Source organism: Eptatretus burgeri, chromosome 2, assembly GCF_056783735.1.
Source record: "Eptatretus burgeri isolate ZD-2024b chromosome 2, Ebu_testis_v1, whole genome shotgun sequence".
Lineage (NCBI taxonomy): Eukaryota > Metazoa > Chordata > Myxini > Myxiniformes > Myxinidae > Eptatretus > Eptatretus burgeri.
Window position 1 is genome coordinate 37,491,579 of NC_140962.1, and position 23,708 is coordinate 37,515,286.

At 43.1% G+C, this 23,708-nt stretch overlaps 1 protein-coding gene across 1 annotated transcript in view; it reads right to left on the reverse strand.

The window, feature by feature from the left end:
* The window catches only part of LOC147031826 (volume-regulated anion channel subunit LRRC8C-like), a 115,041-nt gene extending 92,133 nt beyond the window's left edge, over window positions 1-22,908 (reverse strand). Inside the window, exons 1-8 of the mRNA XM_085850063.1 lie at window positions 22,771-22,908; window positions 18,139-18,814; window positions 14,575-14,729; window positions 10,314-10,411; window positions 9,938-10,034; window positions 9,543-9,601; window positions 8,580-8,690; window positions 5,319-5,409 (exon numbers count right to left, since the gene is read on the reverse strand). Coding sequence (XP_085706189.1) covers window positions 5,319-5,409; window positions 8,580-8,690; window positions 9,543-9,601; window positions 9,938-10,034; window positions 10,314-10,411; window positions 14,575-14,729; window positions 18,139-18,814; window positions 22,771-22,908 — 1,425 coding nt within the window. The remainder of the gene's footprint in view (window positions 1-5,318; window positions 5,410-8,579; window positions 8,691-9,542; window positions 9,602-9,937; window positions 10,035-10,313; window positions 10,412-14,574; window positions 14,730-18,138; window positions 18,815-22,770) is intronic.
* Between the last annotated feature and the right edge of the window lie 800 nt (window positions 22,909-23,708).

Consider the following 23,708-nt stretch of genomic DNA (forward strand, 5'->3'; position numbering starts at 1 on the left):
GGTCAAGAATGAGGATGGCTTGTCAAGGCAGATTTTCATAAATCTGCTGTGGGCATGAAGCACTGAAAAAAAAAGCCCCCAGCTCCAGGGATTTGAGGTTAGACTTCCTGAACGGTTCTCATCGGGCCGTGCTCACGCTTTATGCACTTCTTCAAGTCTTTGGGGTCAACACAGACGTGCATTTTGCCGTTGTAAAGAGCTACTACCATGGAACTCACCCACTCAGTCGGGCCTTCTACCTTTGTGATGTGACCTTCGGCAACCATCTCTTTTAGCTTATCAACTACCTTCTCCTTCAATGCTGCAGGTTGTCTGTGAGGAGGGTGAACTACTCCCTGTGGCCACCCTTCTACAAGCTTGATCCGATAAGTTCCAGGAAGAGTTCCAGTTGTCTTGCCAACTTCTGGAAACTCAGACACCACTGCTTGCTGAGGCCCATCGACTGGAGGCTGAACCAGAGACAACTTGTCAAGCTTGATAATGAGGCATAAGGCTTCAGACATAGCACCTGATACTACATTCTCCTGATCAAGGTCAATGACCTCAAAACTGGCTTTAGTAGTCTTGTCCTTGTGAGAGAGAGGGACTGCCACCAAAACTACAGGATGAATATTGTGATTTAAGTAAGTTTTCAGAACTTTTTGCGAAGTTTGTAGATCACCTGCAAGGTGCTGAACTGATTAATAGTTGCTGAGTGTTAGCGTGTTGCCCCTAATGCCCGTGTCGATCTCAAATCGAGTCGGCTGACCCAGCACTGAGACGGTCTGTGCCCACTTGTCACAAGTAGCAACATTACTGCTTGGTCGAAGAGTGTTGATCCTTAGGATGTCAGATTCCTGGACTCGTTCTTGAGGAAGATCTACATTGTCTGGATCAGTCTCGACGTCAAGCAACTTTAGGTTGCGGAGTCTCTTCCGACATCCTGCTAGCCAGTGACCAGGCTTCTCTGAGTTTGATTGTTGTGTGTTAATCAATGAGCAGTTTATAACTATCAAGAGACTTTTGCTTTGCTTGTTTATCTGCGAGAAAGGGAGATGTAACATATGCATTGGGATACATCATTGTTGGTGTTGTTGCCTTATTATTATCATTATTATTATTATTATTATTATTGTTGCTGTTTTTTGAGTTGTCGATTGCGTACGTGAAGAGTCCATCGTGGAAATAAACGCGCTCTCGCTTGCGGCACAATGGAGTCTGTGTGAACGCATTACATGCAGCAAGAGCAAGACATTTATCGTTGCTGGTCTTTCTTCCCTCTTCTTCTGTCGTTTTAATTAAATATCTTTACTTTTTTCAAACTTATTTTCAACTTTTTCTTTTTTCTACCTTTTCCAGTGGAGATTTTTGTGTGTTTTCGGTTCCTTACATTCACGGTGTCATTTGATGTTAAGTCAAAGGCTTTTCTCCACAAGTTTTATATTCCATATTTTGTTCTGCTGATGAAATTATTAAGCTGCAACAGGGATTGCCAGGACTTTTAAGTTCGGAGAAACTCGTAAAAAAAAAAAAAATCAATGCAACAACTCCACACTGCTCATTTTGGATCGGGGTGAATTACAATACCATATGGAGGTCTTTCTGGAGGAAGGATAGCTTCGAAGTAGTATGCGCAACAGCCTCTGAGCTCTCTTTACGTTGAGAACTCTCAAAAAGTTATGGATGGATTTGGACAAAACTTGGACGATGAGCTCAGTCGGTGACAAGAACAAGCTGATTAGATTTTTGTTAAGGTCCGGATGCAGATCTGGCCTATCAGTGGGATACAAAATGTAAACTGTTCAACTTGGTGGAGATATGCACTCGACCGAGTGCTCTTCCAGTTCTATCCTGAATTTCAATATCGAACAGCTATAAACTGGCATCCTGGAGTTTTACATGCAGAGCAAGGGATCAATGTAGTGCTGTCCAACAGATTAATATTTATATGGAGGACCTGTTTGCAAGTGCTCGACTGGATGTTGGCAAAAGATCAGACGGAGTCTTTAGTAAAGTGTCGGAGATTTATCTCCCAAACCTGACTGGCAGGATAGCCTAGAATAGAGGTATGCACACCTTCTCTATGACCACAGAAGCACCTCATAAGGAACACCAGGAAATAGAAGGATTGACAGACTGAGAGCTCTTTCACGATTCTGTGGGTGGTGGTGCATGGCCGTTCTGAGTTGGTGGAGCGATCCGTCTGGTTGAATCTGATAACAAGCGAGACTCCGACATGCAAACTATGTAGTTCTGTGACCCAGCCCACAGGCCTCTCGTCTGGTGTGGCCAGTGGACTAACTTCTTAGAAGGATGAGCGGCTGCAAACCATGCGAGATGAAGCAATAACAGGTCTGTGGTGCCCTTCAATGTCTGGAGCCACATGCGCACTACACTGGATGGGCCAGTGTGTACCTTGCCCTTCACCGACAGGCTTGGATAAACTGCTGAGCCACATCCATGATGGAGACTGGGGCTTAAGACAGTGTCCCACAAAGGAGGAATTCCCAGTAAGTGTGAGTCATCAGCTCACGTCAAGTCCCTGCCCTTTGTCCACACCGCTCGTCACAACTGCCAATTGGATGGTTTGGTGAGATCCTCGGACCAGCCCCTGCACAGGCCATCCACGATACATGTTGTACTTTGTGACATTGTCGTATCGGCTCGTGCCGCTGTGCCAAAAACATGAGCGAATTTCACTGGCTGGACTCGAGACTCGAGAGGAAGTAAAAGTCGATGCACATGCACCCTTCCATAACCAGGTCGTTTATGAGTCTTTCGGCGCATGGCACCCCACCATCGTGCTGTGCAAATAGTGCTCGGAGAGGGTCGCGCGACAAGATTCATCGGGCAACCTTCAAAATCGATGCCGTGTGGAGGACACCACTAGTTCAAAAAAAAAAATTGCATGCAGTCCCGGCTGAAGCCCCACATGCAACAGTATCACTGCACCCAAGAAAGGATTCTGACTTAGAGGTATTCAGTCATAATCCCTCAGAGGGTAGCTTCACGCCGCCGGCTGCTCAGCCAGATGCACGCACCAAGTGTCTGAACCCAAGGTTCCTCTCATACTGAGCAGGGTTGCTGTCCTGGTGACAAAAGCATCAGTAGGATAAAACTAACCTGTCTCACGATGGTCTAACATCACATTCCCTGTAAGGGGGTAAACAATCCAATGCTTGGTGAATTCTGTTTAGCAATGACAGGAAGACCCAACATCGAAGGATCAAAAAGCAACGTCGCCATGGATGCTTGGTCGCCACAAACCAGTTATTCCTGTGGTGACTTTTTTTTAACACCATTTTGCTTAAAACCCAAAAAGTCGAAAGGATCATGAGGCCATGCTTTCTTGGTCCATATTTGTAGTGAAAATCAGGATCAAGCAAGCTTTTTCCCTTCTGCTCCACAGGAGGTTTCCATCCTCCCTGAGCTCACCTTAGGACACCTGCTTTCCCGTTTCGCAGGTGTACCACCCCCAGTCAGCTCCCCCCCCTCCCCAACCGTCCAGAACTGTCCCTGGAGCAGGTCGTCAGAGTTGTGCACCAACTGACCCAAACAGGTCCCCTCGCCATGTCTACCAGGGGGCCCACACTTCCCGTGTCACTAGGTTAATGAAGGAATGGTAAGAGTAGTAGTATTTCACCAGCAACTCCACATCGGCGACACCGTGCGCTCCGCATCCCTTGTGAAGTCGGCCCTCACGGACACTGCTGAGAGGCGGGCCTCCCACTTATTATACACCTCTCAAGTGCTCTCAAAGGACTTTTCTTTCCCCACTGATTCTGCCTCTCAAGTGCCTTCACTGAGTCTGGTTAGAGTCACTCTCTGAGTTGCATAGCCTGGGTTTGAATCCCAACCCAGCTATAAATTGTCATTCTGGTGTTTTGCAGACAGGGAGAAGAAGCATCAATGTGTGTGCCGTCCCTCGGATGGGCGTTAAACTGGGTGTTCTGTGTGCCGGCATTAGTTCGTGGATGATAAAGATCCCACTGTGTCGAGCTATCACCAGCACCCTGGCTGAATTCCAAATTCCTTGTCTAACCAACAAGGGGCACTGCATCGGCGGCACAACGCTGCCCCCAGCAAATGATGCTACCCAGAGCTATGTACTTCATATGAAAAAAGAAGTTCTCTGGAACCTTGAACAAGCTCCAAGTTCCTTTCAAAATCATCTATAGTCAAACATCAGGCCCGGCGAGTCGGGTCGTAAAAACCATGGGCCAAAAACTTTCTTCGACAGACCCCTCAAGAAGATAGGAATAATTTGGCGATTAAAGAGGTAGTCGTTGTACGTTGTAGATGGAGATCTTTTCTCTATGGCCCCATTCTTCATTGCACGGCCCACGAGCCACCGGCGGCCCCTGGTGGCCTAAAGTGCGGCCCCCTGACGCGTGGCTGATAAATACACAAATGTGAAAGCACCCAAGCATAATCTGCCATAAATGCTATCAAATTGACCCAATGGTTTCAAATGAGTGTTCCAATGCCAAGCGTAAAAGCAGCATCACTACATAAGTAGATGGCAGTATACAAACAATTATGCTTGCAACCCAACAACCACAACAACAACGAAAAGAGTTTGTTTAGGTGGGGCTGAACAGCAGCCATTTTGTAGTCCTGCAGGAGGTGTGGTGGCTCTCACACTGATGTATTATCGGTAAAAGTGGCCCCCTTATAAAAATAACAAAGTGAAGATCACTGCTCTATGGTAATGTGCTTGTCTGTTTCTCTTTTGAGACAATATGCTGTTATCACCTTTTCTGGCATACTGTGTTACTGACTTCATTTTTTTCCTTGAAACATTTTCATTCATGGCAAAGTGTTTAATGCATTAAAAAAAATGTTGTTAAAGGGGTATTTACTTAATCTTTTAATGATAAATACTTGTTTTTAATCCTGTAGTTCTGGACTGAAAAATAGCATGCACAAATAAGCTGTCACATAAAAAAACATAAATAGTCCTAATCCTGAAATATGAGCAAAATTCCATTGTAAAAATATCACGATATAACAAAATAAAAAAGGAAGCCTTTTATTATTGCAGTGGTTGTTCGAGCTCAAACAAAGAAAAACGAAATTCAGGAGCAATCAAGGAAACATTCTGTTGCCTGTACACCTGCCGGGTTTAAAAAAAAAAAGGTCCGTTGAAAAGATTATAATTCTCCCGTAGGTTTTAATTCATTTGAAGTTTCTTTCATTTCAGAAGAACTTTTACCGAATAATTTTTCTGTGTTTCTTTCAGGGTGGGACAGACAGACAGACAGACAGCATTAGCCTTACATATATCAATATATATATATATGTTCAAGAAGAAAGCTACCACCTGGAGCTTTTCTCACCTTCTCAAAGAGGGCACGAGCCTGCTCTGCATCCTTTTTGTCCAAAACGGTGAGCCCAGCTTCAGTCTCTGTCCCTCCTGGCCCCACATTGCTGCACATAAGTAAGACATTGAACATCACAGTTACCATTGTTTTCATCCCAATATTTCAGAACAATGCCAACTAATCCTGTCATACTTCTGCCACAGCGTCCATTTTACGACTCGGAAGAAAATGTAACAATGAAATATATATATACATACATACATATACACACATAGTGAGATCACCAATTTGAGATGTTATAAAATTGCATTTTAAACAGAATGTAAACACACTTTAAATAGCAAACTTATAATAGTTTGGTTAAATGCATACAGCTCTACAATACATATGTACGTATTGAATGCTCGTCTCCTTTTTCAAACTTTCCTGGCTGATGCATGATGTGGCAATGAGCTACAAAGAGAGTAACATATGGGAGAGAGTGACATTGCATTCACAAAACAGTTTTCCAGTGCCATAAACTACCAAGTGCATTTAATTTTCCAAGGAATCGGCTTTGGCAGCACCAATCTTGTCAAAAGGAACACTTGGACCTGCTGTGAAGCAGATGATTCTGAACCAGTGCCATAACTACACTGCAAATATCAAATTGCCAGGAAACTTGAAAGTGCTTTAGAAAGTGCTTTTTTCTCATCTCTGCTCATCTCCACTCATTTGTTCCTCTTTTTTTTCTTGCATGTGGAAACAACCTCCCCAGTCTGTTCGTTCCCATTCTTCCCACCATGGTTTCAAGACAACTGTTCATCACCACCTCAGGTCATCCCCCATCCGTATATGCTCATGATCTCTTCCACCTCGAATGACCCCATTCCAAAGGACTCCCTTTTCCAGGTTATATTGTGATTCTCACCCCACCCACCCCCACTCTCCCTCACCCCTTTTTGTTTATTAGTGGTTGGTTGGTTGGTTTGTTCCTTTTCTGTTTCATCTCTGCTTTCTCCTTCCTCTTCTTGCTGTGTTACATTCAGCTTGGATGCCTGGTGTTGGCTTAATGGTTAGGGTGGTGGGCTTGGGATCCGAGGATCCTGAGTTAAAATCTCCCTCAGCTGTTGAATTAATACCAAGTGGGGTTGACTCAGTCTGTCATCCTTCCAAGGTCAGCAAAATGAGTACCAGCTTGCTGGGATGATTGAGCCATTTGAATATCCTGCGTTGGAATGGTGACCCATCCAGGATTGCGCCCGATATCCCAGGAGACTGCTTTGGCAGCACTGACACTCTGCACAGAGTATGGTCCCAATGGATGGATGGATAGATTCAGCTTGTGTGCAGCTTGTTCACCCCCATGTGTCCTTCTTCCCCTCTTCTTAATCTCACTCTCACTTCTACTCTGCCATTGGTGTTTCCCCCTTTCCATTTTGTTCCCTTCCATTCTGCTCTTGCTCTTCCACAAGCCTCGATCATGTATGCAAAAAAAATGAAAAAACATATTGTGCACCTCAATTAGTATAGGCTCTGGGGGGTGTTTGTGTACAAGAATCTTTTAGAGCGTCACCCTTTTTTTTTTTTTGTTCTATATGCCAAAACCTTCAAAAAATGTTTGGGTAACACCTCCAGATCAAGTACATTTTCTCTGTAGGGTCCATCTTGGATTCGCAGTTGGCTACCAGCAAACTATAATTGAACCAAAATGCCCATATTGGGTTTAGATGGAATAAATCATGAGTAAACAACCATAAATTATTGATTTTGATTTACTTCAATTACTTATGCATTGCTTAACACACTTTTAACATAATTTATTCTCTTAAAACTTGGTTCCCAGTAGAAAATAACCATATTTTACATAATTTTAGTCAAAAATAGTCAAAAATAGCTTTCAACTTGAAAGTAGCTCAAAGTTTGATGGTCTCTGAATGACTTAATATTGTAAGTAGAGCTATAAAATTTGGCCAAAAGTTTCATTATTAAGTTCTCTGAGCAATTCAATTTTCATATTATCACAATGGGGCTATGTGTGATGACCACAGAGCTCATTGTAAACCAAAGTCACCCCTACCCCCAAATGGCCACTTTTACGGTATTTCATCAAATGATGATATCTCCTCAACTAAATGGCATGGGAAGTTGATTTTTTTTGTACTAAATATAGGTTATTGACCCTAAGGAATTCATTGATAAAAAATTTTGTAGTGTTTCCAGTTGATATACTTCGCATAATTCCAAAATTGCTGCCAAAATATTGAAAAAAGCTCATTGTAAACCAGTCACCCCTACCCCCAAATGGCCACTTTTACGGTATTTCATCAAATGATGATATCTACTCAACTAAATGGCATGGGAAGTTGATTTTTTGATACTACATGTATATATTGGTTTTTGACCACAAGAAATTAATTGGTTACATTTTTGGAGTTTTTGGTGTTGATCTACTTAATAATTCCAAAATTGCTGCCAAAATTTTGAAAATTCGGAATGCAGAACAATATTCAAGATGAAACTCTAACTTAATATCCTTCCCACTCCCTCTAGCCTATCTATTAAAACAAGTCAAAAGCAATATTAATATAAGAATTTTAATGTTTACACATTGAAATAAGTTCTGGTTTATGCACAACCATTAATACAGTGGTGCACATACATCAATACTATTAGTTACATACACATTGCTGCCAAAGAGCTCAATATGTTCCTGACTTGTTGATATATTTTCTTGAATTATCACTCATCCAGCATTCAAGATAACTTGTTCTAAATGCTACATTATATATGCTACATACTGCTAGTATTAATATTATTACACACACTACATAATTTACTACATACATACATGTACCTGGATAGTTTTCTAGAAAACTACAGTAAACACACTGCATTCTAATACTAGTTACATGTACATTACTACAAACTAGCTCATAAAGTCCAGGTGAAATTGTTCTAATGTGTTGTTGATACATTTTCTTGAATTATCACTCATCCAACGTTCAAGATTTATAACATGTTCTAAGTACTACACTGCCTACGCTGCATACTGCTAGAACTAATATTGCTACATACACTACATAATACACATAAATCAACTGTAAGAATATAATGCAAAGCTCAAACACTCATCTCCACATAAAGTTGCAGAATTCCCAAGAATCACATTAAGCAATTGGATTTTTGCAGTAGGGTGATGTTTTTTTACACCGACAGAATCTGCAACATCTGACCCCAGCCATCCTGCAAGAGCAAGTTGACCGAGCTAACTTATCACAAGTACAGAATACAGACCAATGGGCAGGAAGGATTTTCCACAATGTTGCAGGTATGAGCTGATCCTGCTCATACTCAAAGCCACAATCCTCTGGCTTCAGTGACTCAACAGTTTCAGGATCAGTATGGCTGTCCAAGGTATGCATGGTAGTGTAAGCATTAAAGAATCCACGTAGGATATGAGGTAGAAGTCCCTGGCTGGTTGGAGGCAGGTTATGAAGAGAACTACTTTTGTTGAAATGGAACTTAATAATGATTTATTCCATCTAAACCCAATATGGGCATTTTGGTTCAATTATGGTTTGCTGGTAACCAACTGCGAATCCAAGATGGACCCTACAGAGAAAACGTACTTGATCTGGAGGTGTTACCCAAACTTTTTTTGAAGGTCTTGGCATATAGAACAAAAAAAAAATTAGGGTAACGCTCTAAAAGAGTCATATACACAAACACCCCCCCCCCCCCACCAGAGCCAGGAGTAAATGGTAAAATCTACAAAGTGTATGCAAGAGAAGGCAGGAGAACAGCAAAACTATAAAGAGGAATTTGAGATAAAGAGAAGGTGGGGGTGCACAGGACAAAATGGAGGGTAGGAGTGTTTTCTATGAGTAAGAATAAAGAGATTTATTAATCATACGATACAAGGAAAGTTGGAGTGTGCGGGTGGTTGAAAATATCCCCATTTAAGTACATAATATGTTGATCACTTGTGGAATAGCACTTGTAATATTCATCCCCTATCAACACGTGGAGAGAAAGTGATCAGTTCCACTGATTGAAGTTTACGGAATATATGAAAATCATCAGTACTGTCTCTTCCTCCTCTGTATTACATTTTCACTTTATTACATCTCATATTGCACCTCACTCATGCATTATAGACACCTCCAGTTTTCTTCCCTCCCCCCCCCCCCCACTCCCTCAAGTGACTGGGTTGCGTTGGTCCGTCATTCGTGCCAGGTACAAAGAGATCGTTCACACCTCGGACTTTCTCCCATCTTTCTTTGTTCTCTCATTTCCTCAAGTGTGTCTGATGGTGCCTGTAATGTTAACATAAGATGAGGTTGTATGAGTTTGTATCGGGTTAGCTCTTCACTGTGTCTTCTTTTGTGAATAATTGCATTTCTTTTGCTGCACCCCACAAATCCTTGCTTTCCCCCTGCTGCACAAATTGTTTCTAATAAAACCTTTTATTATTGTGCAACATGACTTTTCCTCAATGTATAAATAAATTGCTTGTATTATAAATGTCCCCACTCATTCTGTCTTTTCCTCCATTGGTCCAGCATTGTCCGCACAGAGTTATCCAGGAAGTTCTACCCCACTAATTGGCTCTTATTAGCCGGTGCCTACTTGGCAGCTCCGCTCGGCTGCACCTGATAACGGTAAGTTAACGCAAGTATGCATCGTGGGTACAAGACCTCACTTGGTGTGGCCGTCCACACGTAAGGTGTCATGCAACGTCGTGTAACCCTACAGGAATGGCAGTACAAATTGGCATTCGTGGTTGCCGAGCAACCCGCCAGCACGCTGAGTTATCTGTGACCGGCAGCCTCAGCACCAGGCGCTCAGGAGGGACCCAAGTGTTTCCCCTCGTGACAAGCCCCGAACGCCGGATCTGCAACACTGGGTTCTGAATACGATTCATCATTTTCAAATAGGAATGTTAAGCAAGCCAACCGAGATAGAATCAAGTTAACAATACATGTCATACTGTACTTGTAATAGTAATTGAGCACAGCAATTCATTACCTGTCATTGGGTGTTGTTGAGGCCGATGAAGATTCATCTTCATTGGACTCATCCTTGCTTTTCTTCTTTTCAGCTTCTCTCCCTTGGCTTCCCACTCCCTAGATCACAAGTGAGTCCGTTTTGAATGCTTTAATTTTGGTTTCCTATCAAACACCGATGTATAATTTTAACTTGCATCTTAAAGTTAATCTCTGGAGGTTACCGACACAATTATTTTGAGTGGTTTGATCTTCACTCGTAAAAACATTTAACTTTGTATGGTCGGAAATTTTGCTTCAAATGGAAATGCCATTAAGGAGTGAATGAAAATGGACGAAATTTATTGAAATGATTAAATTACAACGTTTATTGTACATTATCGGCATACCTGGAATTGGAATTCCAGATAAGGTATTGCCATCATGCACCGTCCGTCCGTCCGTCCATCCATCCGTCTCCTTTTTTGACTTCTCCGGCCAAACCACTGGGGCTGTGATCCGGCTGAAATTTGACAGCAACGTTCTGCTCCTGACTGGTAATGGGGAGTGACTTCCTGTCACTTGACCTGTAAAGCTCCTTCCTGCCACTTGATCTTAAGTCAGTCAAAATGGCCGACTCAGTAAATTTCTTCAAAAATATTCTTCTCCAGACCCAACCGTCAGAATGCTACCAAATTTGGGTTACAGCATTAGGCGAGGGGAGGGATGTTAAATTGTGGAGGTCATGCCAATCACTTGACCGGAAGTGTGTCAAAATGGCCGACTTCATCAATTTTTGGGGAAAATCGTGTAAATTCCTTCAACAATCTTCTTTTCCAAACCCACCAGTCAGAATGCAACCAAATTTGGGTTACAACATTAGGACAGAATCCTGATGTTAAATTGTGGAGACCATGCTGATCATGTGACCGGAAGTGTGTCAAAATGGCGGCCGTGTAAATTCCTTCAAAAATCTTCTTCTTCAGACCTACCAGTCAGAATGCTACCAAATTTGGGGTCCAACATTAGGCCAGGGTCCACATAAGCTACAGTTCCAGTGGTCCTATTTTTAGTAATTGCAGAAGTGTGAAAATGTTGTTTATTGTCCTATCGCAGTGTCTATTGTTTTGGCTAGAGATGATTCACGAGTCTTGCCAACAATGTTTTAGTACATAGAGGAGCGAGTGTTACCTTGACAACAGCAAAATACACATTAGCCCAATCTTGTCTCAATATATGTGTACAGCTGCTCGAAAATAAACATTGAAGATAAGTGATAGGCAAAAGATGAAGATGGCATGCGACCACAAACACTAGAGTGGGAATACAAAAGCTATGACGAACATGTGCTTTTTACCTTTGAATTCAAATTGAACTTATTCAGCAATATTAATATGCATCGCAAAAACCACCTGCTTACGTCAATTCCATCAAGTTGGTCCAATTATTATTCTTCTAAGCCTGGTGTTGGCGTAACGGTTAAGGTGGCGGGCTTAAGATATTGGCGTCTTGAGTTTGAGCCCCTGTCTACCGTTGAACGAACACCAGGTGGAGTTGACTCAGCCTGTCATCCTTTTGAAGTTGGTGAAATGAGTACCAATGTACTGGTTATCAAGGGTGGCACAGCTATACCCCCAGAAAATGATGCAACCAGAATCCACAAGCAACTGTTCTTCTCATGATCATTCCTTGTATAAATCTGTCCATTGAAACCTCATCTGTGCTGCCCCTTTTTCAAGTCTGGACAACACAAGTCGTGTTTTTGGAAGATATTTGTCAAGATATTGAAGAGTGCATGCATGGCAAAAAATGTATGGATGGGGGAGGGGGGCTAATGACATTAAAAGAGAGTAGGTAGTTTGGGAGAAAGCACGAAGTGAGGATGAGGATATCCATATTGAAAGACTAGAGGGAAGGACATGAGACAACAGACAGAGGGAGTCAGTTTCACAGAAGAGATAACAGAGAAATGAAGGAATGGAAGTGAGCCTTCAGCTTAGACTTTGGAAGGGTAACCAGGTGTGGGTTGCTGGAAGAATGCGTGAGAACTAGGCAGGTTAGGGGAGGATAGATGGAACAGAAAGTGAGAGGAGCAAGACCAGAGATGAATTTAGAGAAAATGAGAATCTACCAATCTTCCTGTTGTGGGTGGAAATCATATATTGGCACTCGGTCTGCTGCAGAGAAATGACAATATCACAGAGAGTCTTGGACTCAATCACCTCCAAGGGAGATAATGAACCAGTTCTACTCCATGTTAGTTTTGCTCAACTTGCAAGTGCCTGCAGCAGTCGATGAACTCAAATAGAGTTTGAAACAGCAGAGGGCTCAGCTTGTGGATCTTTCTTGGTTGCTTTTATGCAGTCTTCTTTGATGAGAATGGCCGAAGGTTGAGTAATCATGAAGTCCTAGTTGCAGCTGGAGATGATTGATTCGGTGAGAGCTGATTGGTTATTCCCTCCAATTATGGGTGAGAGATGTGATTGAGCTGTTGGTGTGTGTATATGTTTATATCAATCATATAATCATATATATTGTTGTGAATATGTCTCCTAGGGGTTAATAAAATGTTTATTATAGCAGAGTTATTCCCATATTGACTGTCCACAATAAGCAAAAAGTCATTAAGTGTTATAATACATATGCATTGCAAATTAGTATGGCAAGAAACGTGAAACTCACCCCATTGTGTGTCTGAGTCCTTAAGGTTTTGGTAGGAAAGGACTTGTTTCATCGATGATCTGTTTGTGTGCGTGTATCGGATTAGGGGTTAACTATTGGGGGGTTACACACACCAACACAATAATTGTTCTCTTAGCTTATCCTGCTTGCACATGACGGTGCCATCAGGTGGCTGGGGTGGAATGGAGTGTGGGGAGGGGGGGGTTGGAGGGGGCGGGGGGAGGATCTATTCGAGATAGAGATTGGTCATGGTCTTTAACCGCTAAGAGTTGGGCAACATGTTGACCACAGGTTGCTCAGCTAGACCATAAGATCTGTCACATGTTTGCTTCAGCACGTCACTCGCCCAGCACAGATATTCCAATCAGCACAGTAATGCAACGTTGGGCCTCGGGTCCCAACTGCGAATCTCTGTGGTGGGGGACTGACATTGTTACCATGCAACTCACCAGATTCAGATGTGACAACCGGACCATCCAGTGGACTGTAATTATATGCAGTCAGACTCCGAAATACGCGGTTCTGCTATTTGCGGACCCCTCATGTTCGCTGCTCATAAAGTATTACCTCCTTCTACATTCTACCTTTGTGCTTCGTGTATTCTCGGTTATTTTTTGTGGGTGTATTCGCGGTTTCTCTGACCCAATTCTACATTTGCACCCCTGTGCTTCACATATTCGCAGTTTTTTGCCGGCGTATTCGTGGTTTTTCATGGGATTTTTGATTTTTTTCCCTTATGAATTAATTATCAACCACCGTGAACCTATCCCCCTTTTCCCCATTGAAACAATGCCCCAACAATCTGCGGATTCAACATTCGTGGCATTTTTCAAGAATATGCAGTCTCCTTGGCTATTGGACACAATCCTGGACGGGTCGCCACTCCAACACAGGATACCAACAAGCTGGTACTCATTTTGCCAACCTCAGAAGGATGACAAGCAGAGTCAATCCCATCTGGTATTAATTAAACAGCCGAGTGGGATTTGAACTCAGGATCCTCGGATCCCAAGCCCACCAGATATGTATATGTGTATATATATATATATATGTTTTTTTCATCAATCTTTTTGGTCAGCAAATGCCAGCCCTGCTTGTTTGAATTTGTGGTGTTGATGTAGTGCAGGCTTGATGGGCCAAATGATCTCCTCCTGCGTCAAAGTCCTTTGTGTGTGTTTTTGTTTACCGAGATATCCCCCAAAAAATGCCATTTATTTCAGCCTTTCTTGTCTTAACTGCTCCACACTTGCCGCAGTTGATAAAGTTGTTGCCCCATTTATTTTTCAGTTGATGATCCAAAAACCTCGATCTTTGGTCCAGTTCTGTTCTCCATCAATACCTCGCCAATCGGATGATATATTTTACAAACGGAGATTGCATTTGACTTTTGTAATGGTAATAGACAGCTTTATTTTTCTTTCATACCTCAACATCTCTTTGGGATACTGTATTCTATCCACTGTCTGCGTGAGGTCAGGTCCTGGGTGTGATCATTGAAGGAGTTAATGCAACACATACTGCGAAGTCGCAATTGGTTGATCTTGAAGAAATAATATGTTAAAGTTTTTGAAAAATTTTCTCAATTCACATAAACTATACAAGATGTGAAAATGGCAACAAACCTCTGCAGCAGAGTCGGTGTAAATCTCATCTGGCCCAGAATCTGAGCTGTCCTTCCACTCCATGTTAGTTTTGCTCTTCCATCGAAACTTCACATGTGAAGTGATTGCCGTGTCCGATAAGGCCTGGGTGGTCCATGGAGAGTCATAGCACTTGCCTTGGAAAGAGAGGATGGTGGGAAGAGGGGACGAGTACATACACACATGTCGCAGATAAAACATTCATACGATATCATTATCTCGCGTTATAGGAATCAGTTTCGACACAATGAGAAAATGTTTCTGCATAAAAGGACGAGGACACCTCTACACCAGTGGAAAGCCCAATTGACATGGATATGCACATATAATGTGCAACATGCATCCTGCACCCTGAGCGCTGAACCAAACTTAAGATTTATATGGAGAGTATTTCAAGATGTATTCGTATGTCCATGTGCATCTCAAGTGCATGCATATTCTATGCTTATGGTTTCAGGTTTTATTTTAATTTTTGCATTGTTGTGGATAATAATGGTTTTCAACAATTGTTGTTTTTCAGGATCTTCCCATGCACACTGGCCTCCAAGCTGTCCAGCGTGGGTTGGGATCCCAACCCGGCAATATAAACTGTCGTCCCGGTGAATCACATGCAAGGTGATTCATCAATGTGTGTGCCATCCCTCAGATGGACGTTATACTGGGCGTCCCGTCTGCTGGCATTAGTTGGTGGACCTTAAAGACCCCACGGTGTCCTTCGTGAAGAATAGGTGAGATATCGTCAACACCATTAACAAATTCCAAATTCATACCACAACCAGCAGAGGACACCGTATCAGCAGCACAGCCACACCCTCAGCCAATGATGCTACCCCGCAGCCTTATGCTGCATGCGGACGGAGAAGAAGGACGCATAATGGCAGTCAGCAGTCCTTTTCTAATTTGCAGTGGAATCGGATCCAAACACAAAGGAGAAAGAATAAAAGCTGATAACTCTCACATGATGTGCTCAAAGGCTATGTATATTAAAGCATAATTGAGGCTGTATTGGCTTTCAGAGAAAAACGAGGTCATGCAATGGCCAACCAACTTGTTTGGGTTATGGGAAGAAAGGCAGAGGTCTTTGAACCATATATTCAATCATCATAAACTGTGTGACAGCAATGAAACAAGGTGCAACATCCTCGAAAAGCAAGATCTCTACGATGTGAGCAACGTCTTTCATTCTTCCTCCATTCCCTCATGTATGTGGCTATGGTCATTCTTTCTCTGCACATGACCTATGGTACTCACTCTTTATTCATCCCCTCATATCCTCATCCTACATGATCTTCCCAAACCCCTCCATGATCGCTCGTATTTTCGCTTATTTCATCCCTGGATATTAAATATTTCCATGCTTGTGTAGAGAAAAAATGAATTATACAATGATAAAAAGAAACATGGTTCAAAAATAACTAGAAAGTAAATATAAAAATAGGACCGCATGACCTGAAGCTCACCTGCATCAGGAGCAACAGTTACGCAACCCCTCTACAAACCTCCTGAGACCCTGATCTTTTTAATGCCGTGAACAATCTTTGGTGCATCGCAGTTGATGAATGGTGTGGTCAAGTTTCATTGAATCTCGTTTGTGTCGTTTCAGAGAAGAGAGCAAACACCTATTTTGGGGGGGGGGGGTCAATCCTTCCTCCCCCCGTAGACCCCCTTTATCAGTGCAGATTTTGATGTGGTCGACACGCTTTGTTACATCAGGGGTGATTAAGGTTGTGGTAACATTTCATCGAAATTATGTGTGTACTTTCGGAAAAGAGAGCAAACACCTATTTTGGGGGGTCAACCCTCCCTCCAAATCGTTCGATTCAGTGAATCGGGATGTCCTCTGGAGGATTCTTGGTCTTCGTGGGGTGCCACCAAAACTGATCGATCTGATGTCTGAACTCTACTCTGGTACTGAGAGTGCTGTGAAGTGTGGTGGTACCATCTCTGACTTATTTCCAGTTGTTACTGGAGTTCGTCAGGGATGTGTACTTGCCCCCACACTTTTCAGCACTTGTATGGACTGGATTTTAGGGAGGATGTCGGAGAGATCAAGTTGCGGTGCATCGTTTGGCAATGTCAAGATCTCGGACCTTGACTTTGCAGATGATGCAGTCATCTTTGCGGAGACTTTAGACATCCTCCTGGGGGCCCTCGAGGTGCTGAATGAGGAGTCGGAGCCGTTGGGATTACGGGTTTCTTGGGTCAAAACTAAGATCCAGGCTTTCGGTGACATCTTGGATGCTGCTGTCCTGTCTGTGTCTGTTTGTGGTGAGGATGTTAAGGTCGTGGAGAGATTCACTTACCTTGGCAGTGATATTCATGTCTCTGCTGGCTGCGAGTCAGAGGTCAATAGACGTCTGGGTCGGGCCTGGGGAGTCATGGATTCACTGGATCATGGGGTGTGGCGCTGCCGGTACCTGTGCGGGAGGACGAAAGTCCGAGTCTTCAGGTCCTTGGTACTTCCAGTCTTGCTCTATGGGTGCGAGACTTGGACTCTGACCAAGGATCTGAGACGGAGACTTAATTCCTTTGGTACCAGGTCTCTTCGGAGAATCCTTGGCTATCACTGGTCGGATTTTGTGTCCAACGAGCGGTTGCTGAGAGAGACTCGGATGAGATTTGTTACCTGCATAGTCCGTGAGCGTCAGTTGCGGCTGTATGGACATGTGGCTCGTTTTCCTGACTCTGATCCTGCTCACCAGATTCTCTCAGCGAAGGAGTCTCATGAGTGGAGGAGGCCAGTGGGTCGACCACGTGCCTCATGGTTGCAACAGGTTGAACATCATCTCAAGGAGATGGGGATGGGCCTGGCATCTGCCTGGGGGATGGCCAGACGGAGGCCCCTGGAGTACCGGCGGAAAGTGGACGCAGCGACGTGCTGTTCTGGCACATGCTCCCATACCTGACCTGACCTGACCCTCCCTCCCCCCTCCGGTCGAACCCTTTAATGAGTGCAGATTTTGATGCGGTCAATAAACTTTGGTCCATCACGGGTGATGAATGTTGTGGTGATGTTTCATCTAAATTGTGTGTGTACTTTTGGAGGAAACAGCAAAATACCTATTTTGGGGAGTTCAACCCCCCCCCCCACACCCCACCTTGTCGACTCCTTAATGAGCGCAGATTTTGATGCGGTTGATAAACTTTGGTACATTATGGGTGATGAATGTTGTGGTCAAGTTTCATCGAAATTGTGTGTGTAGTTTTGGAGAGGAAAGCAAATACCTATTATTTGTGTGTGTGGCAGGGGGAAGGGGGGAGGGTAGAGGTTCAAAAACCCCCAACTAGACCCCCTTAATGAGCGCAGATTTTGATGCAGTCAATAAACCTTCATTAAGCATCAGATATGAAACTTGTGGCCAAGTTTCATCAATATTGTGCACTTGGTTCAAGCGATAATGAATGAAGTGTTTACGGACTGACTGACACTCACTGACTCACTCACAGACACTGCTCGATCAGATAAGCTCACCTGACTAAAGTCCAGGTGAGCTAAAAATGTATTTGAAAATGCCAAAGCTGATAATGAATAATGTCATGACTTACCAAGAATGTTGAGAAACTGTTCCAGCTTTGATCCTGTGTCTGGAAAACGGAACCAAAAGTTGCTGCAGGCAATAAGGCAGAGTGTGGGTAGGAGGACAAGGTAAGGAAAGTAGCGTGTGTACCCTGACAGGGAACGCTGGTAGCATAGTTGGTTGATGAAGACATACTGTTGTGGGTCGAGGTGAGTCTTTAAACCATGTCCCATATGTCTCTTATTGTCCTCCCAACTCCACGTAGTCCCTCTCTCAGCTTCTTCCAATGCTTTACTTGTTCTCTTCTCTTGTCCTGCTTGCCATTCTGTTTGCTCAACATCTATCCTCCTGCTCACTTTGTCGTTGTCCTCTACTCTCTTGTTTTCTATAAGTATTCCTCGCTTTTTCCCAACATTATGTTCTTCCATCAACTTTGTCTCACTATCTTTTTTTGCCTGGCATCTTCCTACCACCTCCTCTGCTTCCCCACAGCTCTCTCCTTCGGCAGACACTTCTACTGCCTGGCCATTGCCACTGGCCAATTGGATTGGATTGTCAGAGCCATTGGTTGAAGATGGGGAGCCAGGCTGTATTCTGGTGACGTGCTGAGATGTGGAACATGGGCACTCTGCCTCTGTGGAAGGCTCCCTTGTGTAATTTGGAGGTGTGAGTAGAGGCAGACAAATGAGCTTGTCTTGGGTAACCTGCAAGTTTGAAAATAACACTTTTTAGTGATTGTTCATATGAGGGTTGAATGGAAAATCAGGTCACAATTGTATGTTGATCTATATTTATTGCAATTAAATTGTGATGTTTATTTCCTAACAACAGTAGTGTTACTGTTGTTTCTTAATCCGTGGAGGTCAACACTAATGAACATTAATCAAATTGGAGACAATAACTCTCTGGCTGTGAAAACATTACATCGAGGACAAGTGTCTTACAAGAGGGAGGGAGACAAGAGGGAAAAGGAATTTAGCGGACATCAAGGGCAAGAGGGAGAGTGCGGATTGAAGGGTACGGCTCGAGTAACATTTGTAAACAAGAATTACTAACAATGAGGTTTTATTGCTTTCCAAACTTAAATTGAAAAACTCCAGGTAAGGGGAAGTTGTACATTTCTAAGATATCTTTTGAATTAAAAAATAATAATGATTGAAATATATCTTGGAAATATAATGATAAATGCTCAACAGTTCCATTGGAAAAAAAAAAAATCTGTAAATGTCCAAAAGTGTGTTGAAAAGTAATGCCTCGATTTTTTTTTTCTCCAAAACAGGTAAAGATATTCAAATGAAACAAAGTGCAGCCTGAACATCAGTGCTTCCTTCCACTGGATGCAAAGTTTCATGATTCTGATACTGGATGTCTCAGTGCTGCATTAATCAAGATCGCAGAGGGTAGCACGATGTCATCAGTGCTGTGAAGTGTGAAGCGCTGGAGATGAGAGTTGGGATGACTGACTGGAGATTCGTGGAGAGGAGAGGTGAGTGCATCGCTACGATCTTGAAAGTAACAGACGGTCAATGGAGTACTGCCACAAGGGATCACCGGCCCTGACTCGGCTCCTTCAAATTTTCATCTCTTTCCCCAAACTTGAGGAACAAACGACTCATTTATTCCTCTTTTTTTTTTTTTTTTCCCTGCCTGTTGAATCAACTTCCACAGCCTCTTCAATCTCATTCTTTCCTCCAAGTCTTCAAGACAGCTGTTTGCCACCATCTCAGATCATCCCCAATCCAAAACCATGACCTTTTCTACCCTCGTCAACCCCATACAAATCCCTCCTAATTTTCCCAGTTTTTCCTCCTTCGAGTTTCCTTCTCCATGCATGCGTGTTTTGCGACCTGTTTTTGTCTGTTCCGTCCTTATCCGTACAGTGTACTAACTCTTCCATGAGCCTCGACTATGTGTACAAAAAAATAAACAACACCTTCGTGGAGAACATTCTTCTTCTGACGATGTCAAGGCTGATGTGAAGCGCTGGTTAAGTCAGTGGGACACACAGTTTTATCGTGACCATCATAAAACTACTCAAATGTTGGCAGAAATGTGTGGCCCTCCGTGGTGATGATGTCGACAAATCAATATGCACTATGGTAGAATAAAGATTGATGTTAATATCTGTCCATTTCATTCGAATGTCTTTACCTGTTTTTGAAAAAAAAAGAAAAGGAGGGATTACTTTTCAACACGTCCTTGTGGCCATGCGGTCATGGAAGCGCAATTTGATGGGGGCAAATCAAAGCATTTACATGTATTGTACAGATATTATTTTTTGAGTGAAATTACTTTGGTTTTTGCTGCTGTTATAATAATAATAATAATAATAATATTATGAGTTCCCTTATAAGGAACTTTGAAGCAGGAGGAAGCCATCAGGCCCATCAAAGCCTGTACTATTATTACCAACCTACGGTTGATTGTCCGTGCTTTATCCTCTTAAGTTCTGAGCATCAAGCAAGAAAGCAGCACAACCATTTTTAATGGTCTTTGGTATGACATGGCTGGGATTAGCACCACCAACCTCCCAGATGCTCCAACCAATGTGCCACTGGGGCAGTTGTTAAATCTAACAATATCTCTCTATAATTCCAGCAATCTCTGTGTGTGTCTGTGTGTTTGTCTGTCTGTCTGTCTGTCCGTCTGTTTGTCTGCGACCGCAGTTTCTCGATGACTGCCGGTCTGATCCGATTGAAACTTGCCAGGAATATTGCCGGGGCCCCACGGATGTGCTTTTTCGAGGTTTGATGTCAATCGGACGAGCGGTTCCCAAGTTACGGCCATTTATCTGTCGACCAATGACAAGACACTGTGCTATGATGTCACGAATGACGTCACAATGAATGTTTTTTTTTTGTTTGTTTTTGCACGATTGACGGTCCGATCTGATTGAAACTTGCCAGGAATATTGCTGGGGACCCGCGGATGTGCCTTTTCAAGGTTTGATATTAATCGGATAAGCGGTTCCCAAGTCATGGCCATTTATCTGTCGACTCATGACAAGACACGGTGCTATGACGTCACGAATGATGTCACAATTAATGTTTTTTTCATTTTTTTATTTATTTTGCACGATTGACGGTCCGATCTGATTGAAACTTCCCAGGAATATTGCTGGGGACCCACGGATGTGCCTTTTCAAGGTTTGATATTAATCGGATAAGCGGTTCCCAAGTTACGGCCATTTATCTGTCGACCAATGACAAGACACGGTGCCATGACATCACGAATGATGTCACAATTAATGTTTTTTTTATTTATTTATTTATTTATTTATTTATTTGCACGATTGACGGTCCAATCTGATTGAAACTTGCCAGGAATATTGCTGGGGACCCGCGGATGTGCCTTTTCAAGGTTTGATATTAATTGGACGAGCGGTTCCCAAGTTACGGCCATTTATCTGTCGCCCAATATCTGCGAGAGAGGGGGATGGGAGAGGAGGGGGGAGAGAGGAAGGGCGAGACTAGGGGGGAAAGAGAGGGGCGAGAGAGAGGGGGGATGACAGAGGGGGGATGAGAGTGGGGGGCGAGAGAGAGGAGCGAGAGAGAGGGGCGAGAGAGAGAGGGGGCGAGAGAGGGCTGCACATACTGGCACTCACCTACGGGCACGCACCTAAGGGCCCGGACCTATGGGCCCGCACTAGTATAACTAATTGCTGTTCTTTGTTTTTCATTAATAAACGACATATATGTGAACATTTGCCGTATTGTACAAGTCATGCAATTAACTCTTACCTTCTGTGAAGATCAATGCTTAATCAATCAATGGTTAATTCTTCCAAAGTCTGGAATAAAACGACTGAATGAATTACACTCTTCCCTCAATGACCTCAACCAGGTACAACACAATCTCATGTCATCCCCCACACCGACTAGTGATATTTTCTACCCCCATTAACTTGACATGACCCAACCTTCTTTCTTGCAGGTTCCTTTGTTTCCTCTCCTTTCCTTTGTTCAAAGGACAGGGTTTGAGTAGGAATCACAATATGAATCAGAGGCATTTATTAGACCTAACTACGAGACCCACGCAACGCATTTCGTCCCGTTAACCCACTAGACATGAGGGGAGGACTAACTGCACAAAGACTAATGAAATAACTGCTTGGAGATCACTGTATGTTGGATGCCATTGCCGAAGAGGAATGCGGTTTTGCAGACCGCAACAGGAGGGATTTTGACAAAACTTGGTGGATGAGTTGGTTGGGCGACAAGAACAAGCCGATTAGATTTTGGTTCAGGTCCAGATGCAGATCCGGCCTCTCAGTGCGAAACAAAAACGTAAACTGTTCAACCGAGCGGAGGGAGACATCCGCTCTACCGCTTGCCGTTACAGTTGATTTCTGTAATTATCTGCTCCGACAACACTCTCATTTGTGTTCTCAAAGTATAGACTACGACGACTACTGCACTCTAATTGATTGGTGAAATGTTTGCCGTTTTATTTTACAATGCCATGAAAAGATACAACTGACCCAATTCCTACGCATCCTTGAAAATTACTTTGAGGTTTTTTTTAATGTATCATAAACAGAGCAGTAGCAGTGAAAAAGTTCAACTACTTTTTCTGCGCTTTGCTATTCTGAGTATGTCTCGACTGCTATGTGGCCCACATTTTATAATCTTGAATACATTTTCGGATTTTGATGTCTTACCTGCAGCGTGCATCCAAACACTCCGATCATCAGCATGGCCAGGGCAAGGTAGTCTGTGAACACATCCCACCACGGCTTGATCACACGGTACGTCTCTCTGGACTCCACGAAGTATCGAAACTCCGACACAGGAATCATCTTTTTCGGAATAACCAGGGTGCGAAAGAACTCTTTTCAGTAAATTTTCTGCCGAGACTAATCAAAATATGTGACATGAAAGTTTAAAGGGAAGAATAAATCTGTGTCTCGGTGAAAACAAAGCTTACGTACAATCTGCCTAAAAATCCCTAAGGATCAAAAACATCGTGGCTCACCTTATAGAAACATGAACATCACGAAGCCTGAAGTTAGACTTGCACTTTTCAGTCATCATTCCTGTTGCTTGCCAATTTGTCTGAAAAACTAGTGGCAGCCACTCCCAGTAAATACTTTAATTGCAATAAGCTGACAGTTGCTTCACCGATGAACACTTTCTATGACTATTATAAATGTTTTGCTTATTTACAAATGCTTCAAATTCCTTTATGTGTTGTGTTCATGACTATTAAGTAGATAGGAACATGTTTTTTTTTTTTAAATAATAGTTACAAAAAACCGATATGTGCTAATTCATTAAAATTCCTTTGTTTGCAGTTGGTATTCACAGAAAGTTTGTTAACAATGTCCGTAGCTTTGTACTTGTGTCCCTCTGATTTTGTCAGCCTGGTGTTGGCTCAACCGTTAAGGTGGCTGCCTTAAGATCTTCGGGTCTTGAGTTTGAGCCCCCTGTCGTACCGTTGAAATAACACCAGGTGGGTTGACTCAGCTTGTCATCCATTCCGAGGTCGGCAAAATAAGCACCAGCTTAATGGGGGTGATAAGACATTCGTCCATACTTCACAGCCTGCTCAACAATAAAAGAACACCGAACCCTCATCCTGACACAACAGCCAGGACTT